This window comes from Mustela nivalis (genome assembly GCF_964662115.1).
Source record: "Mustela nivalis genome assembly, chromosome: 14".
NCBI lineage: Eukaryota > Metazoa > Chordata > Mammalia > Carnivora > Mustelidae > Mustela > Mustela nivalis.
Window position 1 is genome coordinate 55,756,180 of NC_139033.1, and position 13,609 is coordinate 55,769,788.

General features: G+C 41.2%; 1 protein-coding gene across 2 annotated transcripts; it reads left to right on the forward strand.

Annotated features, from left to right (window-relative positions):
- The first annotated feature begins 1,831 nt into the window (after positions 1 to 1,831).
- ZNF24 (zinc finger protein 24) lies at positions 1,832 to 12,736 on the forward strand. Of its 2 annotated transcripts, none has more exons than XM_082699530.1 (4): positions 1,832 to 1,943; positions 4,093 to 4,595; positions 4,839 to 4,986; positions 7,282 to 12,736. In XM_082699530.1, the coding sequence occupies exons 2-4, from the start codon at positions 4,176 to 4,178 to the stop codon at positions 7,818 to 7,820; spliced, it is 1,107 nt and encodes a 368-aa protein (XP_082555656.1). In that variant the 5' UTR covers positions 1,832 to 1,943; positions 4,093 to 4,175; the 3' UTR covers positions 7,821 to 12,736. The 2 variants fall into 2 exon arrangements, with proteins under 2 accessions (XP_082555656.1, XP_082555657.1); XM_082699531.1 differs by lacking the exon at positions 1,832 to 1,943 and adding an exon at positions 2,293 to 2,628.
- The last annotated feature ends 873 nt before the right edge of the window (positions 12,737 to 13,609 follow it).

Sequence of the window (13,609 nt, forward strand, 5' to 3'; positions counted from 1 at the left end):
TGCCTTACTCAGGTTGCTCAGAGGAACATGATGCTCTATCTTGAGTGTATCTTTAAGATGGCAACAGGGGCTCCCATTCAAGAAAGAGCCCACATAATGGGGCTCAGAATGATAGTGTTTCAAAGTGGGTGTTGTGAGTTCCTGCCCTCAAAAGAATAAATTAAAGAAGGAAACCTCATTATGGTTTCCATTTACTCTCTCAGAATTAGGAATAACAAAATGAATCCCAGGCAAAGAGTTTCATAACATTTTGCAACACTTTCAATGACCCCAAGTATTTCTGTTTGGCACTGTTTATCTATTTTCTTTTCTAACTTTAATTAGATGTAAAAATTCTTAAAGCAAAACGAAAGAAAACAAAAATGCCTTGAGCTAGCCTTTAGGGTCACTAAAGAGTGAAAAGCTGGGAAGAGCAGCCAAGCAGTTTGGTGGCAGTAGCCAAGTAAGAGAGTGAAGTGGCAGGATTTTGTAGCCTCCTAAATGAGGAAAGAGAGAAGAGGCATTAGTTAGCAGGAGTTCTGGGGAGACAAAGTTCCTGTCAGGTAGTAAATTAGTGCTATACCATCAGCAGCTTGCTTACTATCTCTCATTCATGAATCCAGCAGAGGCTGAGGGCACTTTATGAAGCCCTGAATGAAGCAGAAAGCTGAAGCCTGACGATCCTGAAATGTTTCTGGAAGGCTGGAACTGCACTTCTTACAGAGACATTAAACAACAGGGCTCTTTTGTGCTGTTCCTGATGCCTGACATGTGACCTAGCAAAAGGGGCAGTGTGGCAAGCCACAATTCATTTATTTAACAAATATTTATTGAGTTCTCTATGTACCAGGCAGTTAGCATCCTAGAACTAGGTGGGGATACTGTGGTGTACAAAACAAACAAGGTCCTTGACCTTATGGGACTTACATACATAAAAAAAAAAAAAAAGAAAGAAAAAAAAAGTAAAGAATGGGGAAATGAATAAATGAGATCACTCTACTCTGGTAGGAAGGGTGGGGAGACTTCCAGTGAGGCTAAGAATCCAGGGTCCCAACGAACCTAAGAGCTGAAGTCAGAGTCGGGAGGCAGGGAACAGACCACAGGGGCCCTTGCAGGCCAGTGTAAGGAGTTTTTATATCACACTTAAGGCGGTAGGGATCCTTTGAAGGCCTATAAATAGGGGAATGAAGTGGGCTGGCTTACTTTTCAAATGAAAACGTCAGCAGCTGTTTTGTGGTATAAAGTGTCAAGTCTGAAGTCAGAAGATGACCATGCACTCTGCGAATTCACTGAGATCACTGCCAAAGCTCTTAAGAGTCTCGTCTTGCTTGCCTGACAAATAATTTGGTCAAAATAAAGCTGCATAACATGCGTGGGAGCCAAAGGTTGGAGTCATGCTTTGGTTTCAAAATCCCCCCACCCCTTACTAGTTATGAGCTTTAGGCAAGTTATTTACTTGTGCCTCAGTTATCTACCTCGGCTGTGAAATGGGGACAACAAAAGTTCTTGCCATCACAGACCTGCTGTGAAACGACAATATAGGTAGCTGGTGCAATGTAGTAAGCACTCATAAATACTCGCTTTTAGTACTTCTTTCAGAGGGTTACTGTGAGCTTCGTATGAGATAATACCGCCTGTGAGACGGCTTGGGAAACCGTAAAGACGATCTTAATGGCAGAATTCTCTCTTTCTTTTCTCTTCCTCTTAAGCGGAACACAGAACTCCTCGCTATCCGAGGAGAGAGGCGCGACGCCAAGCGCAGCCTCAAAGCGGTCATTGTCGTCGTGCCGCCCCTCCCCCGCCCGGAGCGCATCTCCATGGCAACGCGGGGCTTCGCCTCTCCCCGCCTCCTGGGACCCGCAGACCGGAAGCAGTCCGCGCCGGGGGCTTCTGGGAAACGGCTTGTGAGAGGCGTTTCTGCGTCTGCTTTGGACAGCGAAGCTGCTGCGGATCCTGAGTTGGAGGTTTGCGCGAGCATGGGGGGAAGGGGGTGAGGGGGATGCTGGGCTAAGAGGCTGCGGACCTCTTGGCAGGAGTCAGCGAAGAAGCTTGGCGGGGACCTTCCTTGGCTTCCCTGGAAGCGCGGAGGACAGGCCGCGGTCGCCGGGTCCAGTAGTGGGGGGGCGGATAGCTGTAGAAGGAAAGCCAGATTGGACTCTCAGCACCATCGGAGAATCCCCCATCTCCTGTGCCCTCCGCGACCCTCGGTTCTCCCCCTCCCCCATCGGCCGGTTTTGTTCTATTTCGAGGCCTGGTGTCTCGCGGAGGGTTCTGGGACTCGTTTTGGGCGGAGGTGGGAGAGGGCGGGCCTTGCGCGGGGGCTGCCGGGGCTTGTAGTTCCGCTGGACGCGGACGGAAATGCCGTCGCCCCGACGCTGTTGGGGCAGTGTGGTCTTTGGTCATCTGAAATCCGCCGGCGGGAATAAGGGGAAGAAGAGCTGGTGGACGCCGGGGCGGGAGCGGGATTTGCAGTGGAACTCCGCGGAAGTGAGGCGGGATCACCTGGAACGCGGCTCCCGTCCCAAACACTGGAGCGACCGCGGGCCTTCCCTCCTTGCGCCTCCTTGACGGGCCAGGAGCAGGCTGCCGTAAGAGAACTTAAAAGGGAGAGAGATTTCTTTCCTGTAGAATGATAGAGGCTTTGATAAGGTAGGGTCCTGGAATAGGAACCAACGAATCTGTTGGCTAAACCCTATTTAAAAGGCCGCCACACTCCAGAGTAATTAAACCTGTCTGCATTCCTTCTCTGATAAGGTTTATTCTGATAACGAGCCTTGTTAGGATTACAGGAGGTTTTGTGAAATCTTTGGTTTTCAGATTCTGGGCCCTAAATAGATACACGGAGTAGCTGCATGGCTCATTCCTAGTATGTGTTGTAAATGATGGCATGGGCATGACTGTGCAAATACAAGGAAAGGATCAGAAATCGCAGCACAGGGTTTCTCTGAAGGTAGAAGCTGGGAAAGCTGTGAGTCATCCAGTGTGAGATGATGAATCTGGGCCGGCCGATGCAAGAAGTTATGGTGTTACACTAGTCCCTTCTCTTCATTGAATTTGCGGTGATCCGTGCGGGTCATTATGGATTTAAATGTAGTTACGGTGTCGTGGGTGACAATAGTATTTGCATTTCATGGCACGTAGTGGTTAGGTTTCTTTTCAGTATTAATCTGTTACTGAGCGAGTGGATATTTTTTCACACATATTTTAATCCCAGGGAGTTGTTGAACATTTAAAAGATCTTTCTTAACTCCTTAAAAAACATAACCCCTAAAAGCATTTTGTTAAATAATTTTTTTTTTTTAAGATTTTATTTATTTATTTGAGAGCGAGACAGTGAGAGAGAGCATGAGTGAGGAGAAGGTCAGAGAGCAAAGCAGACTCCCCATGGAGCTGGGAGCCCGATGCGGTACTCGATCCCAGGACTCTGGGATCATGACCTGAGCCGAAGGAAGTCGTCCAACCAACTGAGCCACCCAGGTGTCCCTTGTTAAATAATTTTTAAACGTAACAGAAAAGCAGTCCCTGCTTTGAATTGAACTGCATGGGTCAGGGACAAGAAGTCTTGAGTTGCAAGTAATGTGTTCCAGGGTTAAACGCATTTAAAAAAACACTGAGTTGGACAGGTTCCTACTTGGATTCTTTTGATTATTGAAATAAGGTTTGTTGACTTAGCACGTCACATATTGGCCAAATTTTTTCTAGAGGGCTGGATGGTAAATATTAGATTTTTAAGACTATTGTGTCTGTTGAAACTACTCAACTCTGCCATTGTAGCATGAACCGTGGACAAATAAAATTATTTATGGACTCAAATAAAATTATTTATGGACTCAAACATTTTAATTTCATATCACTTTCACATATCATGAAGTATTCTTATGGTTTTTTGCAACCATGTAATAATGAAAACTCTCAGTACGCGTTGTACAAAAATCGGTAGCAAGTCAGATTTGGCTGTGAGCTATAGTTTGCCAGCTTCTGTAGGTTATTGATTGGAATTTTTAATCTGGTTAAAAAAGAAAAAAGTATCTTTTACTTCCTTACCCGTATATGTTCAGATTCTTAGGATGTTTGGTTATTTATGTTTGTTTGTTTTAATTTCTTGTCCCTCAGGAGTGCCTGTGAAGAAAACAGGGTATTTCCCTGAGGCCTGTATCCTGCCTTGATTGACTTTTCTTTAAGTATTATAAATCAGGATGTCTGCACAGTCCGTGGAAGAAGATTCAATACTTATAATCCCAACTCCAGATGAAGAGGAAAAAATTCTGAGAGTGAAGTTGGAGGAGGATCCTGATGGTGAAGAGGGATCAAGCATCCCCTGGAGCCATCTTCCTGATCCAGAGGTTTTCCGACAGCGATTCAGGCAGTTTGGATACCAGGATTCCCCTGGGCCCCGTGAAGCTGTGAGCCAGCTTCGAGAACTTTGCCGTCTATGGCTCAGGCCAGAGACACACACGAAAGAACAAATTTTGGAGCTGGTAGTGCTGGAGCAGTTTGTTGCCATCCTACCTAAGGAACTGCAGACCTGGGTTCGAGAGCATCATCCAGAGAATGGAGAGGAGGCTGTGACAGTGCTGGAGGATTTAGAGAGTGAGCTCGATGACCCAGGACAGCCGGTGAGTCTGCTCGTGTCACTCTCCTGGGTCAGAAGCACTGGCATAGCAGTAGGCAAAGCTCCTTAGTTAATTCTGCTCAAATTAAAAATAATGTTTATCCCCACCCCCCGACTATTCCCCTCTAACCATGCTTTGTCATACAGGCCCCTGCAGTATGTGTGTCGTTATGGTTTCTCTTGCGTTTTTTTAGTTCTGAATCTTGAAAGATTTCTTCTCACCTGAGCCAAACTTCATTTTTTCCAGGTTTCTCTCCGTCGACGAAAACGGGAAGTTCTGGTAGAGGAAATAGTTTCTCAAGATGAAGCTCAGGGATTACCAAATTCTGAGCTTGATGCTGTGGAGAACCAGCTCAAGTGGGCATCCTGGGAGCTCCATTCCCTAAGGCATTGTGGTGAGGACCAAAACTCCAAGTGGGCTAGAGGAATAAGGGGAGTGTGGGCTTGTTCCCACTAGGGGATAGGGAATAATCACCTTAACCTGGTTTTGTAGACATAGACACACTATAGGATCTTGATTTTTACAATGGTTTGCAGACCGCAGTTTTTTAATTCTTGGGCATTAACATCATCAGCTTTTTCTTCCCTTTACCTCTTGAAGACCTGCCCATTTCAGGCTGACATTTGCCTTACGTTGAGCCAGCACCCACCTGTAGATTAGGTCCCTTTTTAATTTATTTATTTACTTATTAAGATTTTATTTATTTTTTGGAGAGAGAGAGTGTGTGACAGAGATCATGAGTGGAGAGGAGAGGGAGAAGCAGGCTTCCCACTGAGCCAGGAGCCAGACGCAGGGCTTCATCCCAGGACCCTGGGATCACGATCTCAGCCGAAGGCAGACACTTAACCACTTAACCACCTGAGCCACCCAGGTGCCTCTAAATCCCTTATTTTGCATGCAATATTCTCTGTCATCTGTTTCATATCCTTTCAGTCTCCTGCCTAATCTTCTTGGCATTATAGGCTTACCTGAAACCTCTTCAAATCCATTCTTTTTGTTGCTGACCACTGAAGTCTTTCTAAATTTTTGATTATTTTTATTTTTTCTTCAACATCCTACTTAGAGCCTTTTTTTTTTTCCTAAGAAGCATCTTTTATAGAAATGATCCTTGAATAAAACTCTTAACATTTTCCAGGTATTTATGCAAAAATAGGCTCTGTAGCTAAAATATGCTTTAAGCACAGAAAAATAACGATTATAATAAGTCATTTAAATTAGTCTTTCCCAGTGTATTGGAAATCGACACCATAGACTTAGTGTACTTTGATACAACCCAGTATATTCCTAAGCCTGCTGGGTTTGTGTTCATATTTATTTGAGACTGCTTTGAGAATCTTTCAGTGAGGTAGTTGTAAATAATGCTTGTGTGTGCCACAGATGGGGTCTCATCACGTTTTCTTCCCATCTGAGAGGACAGTGCTAGGTGACCAGAACTGGCGGGGTGAGGCTGACGTCTGCTGAGAGCCCATAGTTTTACATGTTTCGTGAAACAGTCTTCTCTGGAATGAAGTTGGAGAACCACTATCCTTGGTCATTGGAGGTGATATTTTCTTGGGTAGAAAATTTCTCCCCTGACTGAATTTTAGAATAGTTTTCCCGTATTTGTAAATGGCCTCATTTCAGGGGTCTGGTCTCTGCCACACTGGGGAAATTCTTTTTTTCTGTGCCATTTGTCCCCACATAACTTTAACACTTGTTTATCTGTTTTTCATGTCTCCACTCCTCCCTGATCCACTGCACCCTTCAAGTCTCTTGTTGTTAGTCTTCTCTCTTGACTTGATCCCTTTCGTAATCATTATAGACTTGCTCACTGTTTACCACTTTTCTGATTGCTGCTTCTCACCCTCTAACTGCACTCTTCAAGGCTTGAAGTTTCAGGAAAGTCTGACATGAGAATTGCTCATATTGCTTCTTGCAGGAGTTTAAGGGTACCATGTTGGTAGTTAATTCAGTTTTTTGTTTCACTGGACTCATTTAACTGAGGCTTAGAAATAACTCTAAGTACCATGGCAAATACCAAGTAGGGCAACCTTTATTTACAGGAAAACTGTCACTTTGCAAGAACTGTTGAATATATGTGTTATGTCTTGAGTTAACAGAGGATACCCCCAGCTTATCTTCAGTTTCTTATTAGGACATCTTCTGGGTTCTGCTTTTAGTGTAGTGTTGGCTGTAATCTGCCTGGTCTTGCTCATTTCAGAAATAGTCATTGCTTGTTATTTACACCGTAATAATCTGATGTAATTTCTCCTTTCCTCAGAACAAAAGAATATTGTAATGACCTCCTGGTGGCCAGTTTTATATTTCTTATGACATTTCAACCAGACCTAGCTTGCATCACTTTGTCTGACAGTCTTAGAATTTGCCATCATTCTGCCCATTGTTTTCTGACTAGTACTGTATAGCCCATGTGCTTATGTTACCACTTTTATTCAGGTAATAACCTTTTAATTCCTCATTATGTTAGCATGCCATTATCTCCCTTAGCCTCTTAATCGGTTGTTTCCCTTTTTTGTTTTTTGTTTTTTGGTTTTTTTGGAGTAGGCCACCTTACCGCCAGTTTTCAGAGTGCTCTTTGTAGATATATGCAGGCTCTTTACTTTTAGTTCAGTTTTACTAAATTTTTCTTTAGGTCTCTCTCCTTCCAGAATAGAAAACAAGTGATAATAACATTTTTTCTTTATTTCAGACGATGATGGTAGGACTGAAAATGGAGCGCTAGCTCCAAAGCAGGAGATTCCTTCAGCAGCAGAATCTCATGAAGTTCCTGGCACTCTCAATATAGGTGTTCCTCAAATTTTTAAGTATGGAGAAGCCTGTTTCCCCAAGGGCAGATTTGAAAGAAAGAGAAATCCCTCTCGAAAGAAACAGCATATATGTGATGAATGTGGAAAACACTTCAGTCAGGGTTCAGCCCTCATTCTTCATCAAAGAATCCACAGTGGGGAGAAACCCTATGGATGTGTTGAATGCGGGAAAGCATTCAGCAGAAGTTCTATCCTTGTGCAGCATCAGAGAGTCCATACTGGAGAAAAACCTTACAAATGTCTTGAATGTGGAAAAGCCTTTAGCCAGAATTCTGGGCTCATTAATCATCAGAGAATCCATACTGGGGAGAAACCTTATGAATGCGTTCAGTGTGGGAAATCTTATAGTCAAAGCTCAAATCTTTTTAGACATCAGCGAAGACACAATGCAGAAAAACTTCTGAATGTTGTGAAAGTATAAGAAATTACAAAAAAAAATCAGCACTCAGGTCTTTTTCTTCAGAAATGAAGACAAAATTAAAAACATGAAATGATAAATAATAGTTTTATTTCCCTATATAGACTGTTAGAAAATCCACTGGGAAATGTAGAAAATCTTCACCCACCATTATTTTATCTTGAAAGAAATGATGTCATACCTGCCTAGAAACTGAAATTTTCAACTTAATTCAGGTGTTAATGCCTAAATCTTCCATGTGATATTTATATTATTACTTTTCCAAATAATGAACTACCTGATTCTTTGTCCCTTTAAAGTTTCCTTTTTAGACATACATTATTTCTTTGTTGATCATTAAAATGTTCTTTGCAAGGATACATTCCCTTCTACATTAAAAGGCAACATAGGAGTCATAAAATCTGAAAACCGAAACTATTTTTAAAAGATTTACCCTTCTGTTTCCTTTTACCTAATTTGAATATGCATTTCAGAAAATAGAAGATAAAGGATGACCAAAAGCCTCAAAGTAAAATGAGCCTTAAAACTCAGATAAGAAGTGATGGTGATAAAAGATCAAAAAGTGAATGGGACACCTAGATTGGGCAAGACAAATACTTTGATCCAAGAATTGAAGTCTGTCAAGAATTTATCTCAATGTAATTATCTGCCTGCAGGGAAACTCAAACACCGCTTATCCTGTCTAATTTGATGGCATCCCACTAATGAGAATTATGGTCTCCTGTGTTACCAGTAGAAAGTGGACAGTGAACAGTAAACACTTGTAAAACTATGAGAGTAGACATTCTAACACCAGGGAAGAATTTGTAGTGAACGGCAGTGTTGAAGGGCAAATGTAAACAGGAGGGTAATGGTCTGTCTTGGCTTTTAGAAAACAAGAGACTTGAAGATCTAATTTATTATTTTGCCGTCTTTTGGTTAAGGACATAAAAATCTATGACAGGTGGGCAACAAGTATCAGGTTTGCTGTTTTATTCTTTTGGTACAAAAGGGTTGCACACCAGGCTAACAAAACAGCCATGCATTTATTATTAAACATTTTCTACCGACAAGGCACTGTGCTAGGTACTGTAACCCTACCATAGGTAGGTAGATATTTCTTCCACTGTAAATCATTGGGGATTTGGTCTAAAGCTGTTTCATGTGGGTTAGCTGCTTCCCTCTGTCTGAGCAGTCCTGGGGGAGGTCATCTCTGAGATTCACAGAGCCATAGTTCTCTTACCAGGGTGTGTATTTGGGGGAAAAGAAGACTCCGCTCATAGAGCTTGCCAGCTCTCCAGCAATCTTCAGAGGTGAGTCCAAGAAACTTAACACAGTTTGGAGGTTTGTGGGTCTTTTTTAAAAAAAACTAATCAATCTCTAATAGCATTGAGGTTGTACTTACATGTTAAGTTGAATGGATTGTTCTATTTAAAAATAGGTTATTAACAACTAGTTTATTAACTATCAGAATTGATTGAACTATTTTTTTTTTTAATTTTAAGTCTTAACACATTTTAAAAAATGTATAAAAAGTAATACATTGTAGTAGTAGGATTATATACTCCTTGGCTGAGAATCCCAAGTACTGTGGTTTTACTGTTTAGTGGAAAACTCTGGAAGTTAAAATAGAGAATATGAGGAAAGACTTCTTTATAGTGGGCATTAATTGTGTGGAAAATGACCCATGTGAATAAAAAGATTTCATAGTTCCAGAGATTTTGGTTACATCTGGTGCTTGGATCAAATTTGAAAATGGAAGGTGAGATTTGCATGAGCCTGTTAAAAAGCATAGTAATAAATGCAAGGCCAGCTGGTGGAAAAGTGAGGCAGAATGGAGCTTGTTTATAGATTTCCTGATAACAATTAATTATAAGAAATGTGCTTTATAGATTAAGATTTATTGAAGTATAAATATGTAGTAATGATATAATGTATTTTAAGTTATACAAGAAAATGTAGGGACTTTTGTTTGGGTCTTTTTCTCTTTGTGGCTGAGAGGAAACAAGTCAATGTCCAATAAAGCTATAAACTCCTCCGCTCTAAGATAAAACGATCTTGAGTTGATTTATTTATTTATAACTGGCTTCTTTCCAAGTAGGTTTTGAAGTGGCATATTTTTACTACTTCTGCTGAAATGACAGAGTTCTTGTATCAGAGTAGGTAAGAAGGGAGCAACCTCTCAATAGCTAGAATTTCACCCTTTTTTTAGATCTTACATCTTTCCTGTATACAAAGAAGCTTCCCTGTGGTACATTTGTCACAAATGCCAAAGATGTTTGGTATAATGTCAGAGCTTAGAAAAAGTGGTGTTAGACTTGGCAAATACGAGTTTATCTTGTCAGCTCTGATACCTGTGCGTTGTTTAGAAGGGATTCTGAAGCTAAGGCAAGGCTCTGTGGGGAAACTGGGCTGGACCCAAAAAGACTGGATTTTAGGGTATATGGGAAAAGAAATGGTAGTCTATGTAATCACCATCTTCTATTAGGCTAAGTCCCTAGACCAATTGATTTAAAGTAACTCTTCAGTGATTTATTATTTCATCCAGACATTAATTTATACCCCTGCAGATAGTCATAGTTAGCAATCTGGGGGCTGCCCAGCCTCTGATGAAGTGGTGCGCTGTCCACTGCCAAGCAGTGCCATCTGTTTGGTTAGTAAAAGAGCAGTCATTGCTCACGGCACGCAGACCACTGATAACTGCCTAGTAGTTACTGAGCATTTGCTCATTACTGCTAAAGTTTCTTTTTGGTTTTCTTGGAGGTTAAATCCCCAAAATTTGATTTAGCAATGTGCGTATCACATTTAGTAAATTGAAGGGAGGGTTGTATGCATTGAGATAATCTGCACACCAGGCATCAGATCAGTCACTATACCTATCTCACTTAGATTGGTAGGCAAGGAAAGAAAGATTCCGAGATTGTGTGATTTGCATGTGGCCAATTAGAGCTAAAACTCAAATCTAGTTTGTGATTTACCCCTGTGAACTTAACAGGGGTATCTATCTTTACACGGTGTAGTGAGTGATGGCTGTTCAACCTTGATTTCTAAATGTCAGTACAGAAGTGTTAAATGGAAAAAGGACATTCCTCTTCACACTCTTCCTCAGAAGTAATACTTACTTGGTTTGCTGTTCTTCCAGACTTAGGAATATACATATTTAAGCAAAATGTGTTAATAGTTGACACTGAGGTTGCTGCGCATGGGCACTGTTGGAAGCGCTTTACCATGGATTAGCTCTTAGTCCTCACAGCAACCATATGAGGTAGGTACATATCCCTGTTTTCCATGTACTGCACTGAAAATTGCCTCCCCTCCCTCTCACCTCGATGTAGACATTGTTCTTTATGGCTGCATACTGCTCCATTGCATGAATATACAGTAATTTATTTAACCCCTTATTGATGGAAAGGAAGTTCTTTCCAATTTTTTATTATAAAGGGATAGGTACCATTCTTCTCCATCTATTTTGCTGCCTGTGTGGATATTATTTCTGTAGGATAAATAGCAGGAAATAGATTTATCAGGTCAGAGAATGTGCACATTTAAAGTATTGAGAACTAGCACCAAAAAGATGGTACCAATTTGCAACTCCCATCAGTAGAGTGCCTGTTTGCCCCCACTCCCACCAACCCTAAATCCTGAATGTTTTTCCCACTCTGGTAGGTGAAATTTGTCTTTTTATTAATAAGGAGGAACATCTTTTTATGTTTATTGGCCATTTCCATTTCCTGTTGAGAGCTGTTTGCCATTTTTCTTTTTTTAATTATGAAAGTATAAATGACTACCATCTCATTATACAAAATACACAAGTATAAGAGCAGAGAGGCCCTTCTCTCCAGCACTTCCAGTCACATTCCACCGTCCACAGTTTGACATAAATCCATCTAGCTGCCTTTCCATACATTTCCATATGAATATACATAACAATAAATGCTATTTTTACATAAAATCATAGATATGTATTGTTCACCTTCCTTTTTCTGGTTTTTCCTTTAGTCTCAAAAATCCTGAGGTTTTTACATTTCTTTAATGGTTGATTAGGATGCAATACTATGAAAATCCCATTATTCAACTATTCCCTTAACTTTTTCTCTTGCTATTTACACTGCCAAAGGAAACATTTTTTCATATATTTCTGTGCACATGTGTGAATTTCTTTAGGATGGAGTTGTATGAGGTGGATAGTTGGGTCCAAGGATATGCTTTCTGATAGACCCATCTTAGCCTTCCCAAAGGTCTTCATAACTTTCTGTTTTTACCCTTTGTATGGAAAGTGCTCATTTCCCCACATAGCCTTACCTACGCTTGGTAATTGCTATCTAATGGGCAAAAAAGAAAAAAAAATCATCTTGTATTTCCTGATTAATGGTGAGGTTGAGGTTATTTTCATGTTTATTATTGGCCACTTTTATCATGGATTGTTTGTTCATGTCCTTTACCTATAATAGCTTTTCTGTTGGGTTATGTGTGGATCTATGTTGTTGGGTGTTTGGGGGTTTTTGTTGTTGTTCAGCATCTCTTTCCCCATTGTCTGGTAACAGAATCCTTATTTATTGTGGGGAACCCATTCCCTGTGGCTTAGATGAGTAGGTGACCCGGTTTGGCCTTCCTGAGTCCTGCAGCTTCTTAGCCACAGTGATTAAAAGAATGGGCATGTAACTCAAGCCAGGCTAAAGAGAGCTCTCAACAGAACTTCTGCTGGAACTATTGGAAAGAAGGCTCTACAGAGATTCCGTGAACTAAGGACTGTGTAAGCCTGAATTTATACCATGTGGAGAGAGTCTGAGGAGAAACTCAGAGGCTAGCAGAAAGAAATGAGAACTCAGTTCTGATGTCATTTTTCTGGAGGCCCTAGATCCAGCTGTGCCTAAAGCCTGCCCTACCTCCGAACTTTAAAGTTTTGTGAGCCAATAAAGTCCCTTTCTTGTTTAAAATAACTGAATTGGGTTTCTGTCCTGATTAATATAGGTTCTTTGTATTTTCTTACTGAATTGTAGAAAAACTTTGTAATTCTAAACTCTAGAATTAACTCTTTATGCACTGTATAGGTTAATAAAATTAGCATGGCCTTCCATGACTTGGCCTCTGTCAGCTTCTGCCACTTGTTACTCCACCCTGTCTGTACCACACACATAACATTTTACATTCCAACAATAACAAAGCATTGGCATTGGAACATCTGCGGAAGAGAAGCTTTTTGCACAACTGTGTCTGACATTTCTCTTCCATCCTTCATATAGATTCATTCATTAATCTAGGACTCAGGACTGGGGATTATGCTGCCAAGTCTATGCTGTACCCACCTCCAACCATTGCTCTTTGAATATTCACCACAAACTTCGCCTGTATGTGACGAAGCTCCTCCCCATGGCCATCATTATACCCTCCCCTCCCCAAATATGATTCTCTGGGGCCCTAATTTTATTATCAGACCTGGGGATTTGAAGTTGCTAACATCCAAAACTTACGAGTTCACGTCTATTGCTTCTGTGTGTGGAAACTACACACAGCAGTAGAAAAAGGAAATGCATATTCATATGCCATGTGAATGAATGATGAGAAAATACTGGGGGTGAAAGGGAAATTTGAGGAAAGATGGGAATAAGTATAAGAAAGCAAGCCATGAGACTGGAGGAGAGACATTCCATGCGTGGGAACAGCAAGTGCAAAAAGCTTGATGTGGGAGCAATGCCTGATTTGTTCAGGAAACAGCAAGGGGGCAGAGTCACTGACGAAGAATAAACATGAGGTAAAATAAGGGGTTAGCCTGCAAATAAATAAGGGAAAGGGGACCAGATCGTGCAAGACCT

Excerpts from the sequence above, each read along its gene's own strand:
- ZNF24 (XM_082699530.1), top strand. The coding sequence starts at position 4,176 with ATGTCTGCACAGTCCGTGGAAGAAGATTCAATACTTATAATCCCAACT. Across the intron at positions 4,596-4,838 it reads TCGATGACCCAGGACAGCCG|GTTTCTCTCCGTCGACGAAA; the intron begins GTGAGTCTGCTC and ends CATTTTTTCCAG. Across the intron at positions 4,987-7,281 it reads CCATTCCCTAAGGCATTGTG|ACGATGATGGTAGGACTGAA; the intron begins GTGAGGACCAAA and ends TCTTTATTTCAG.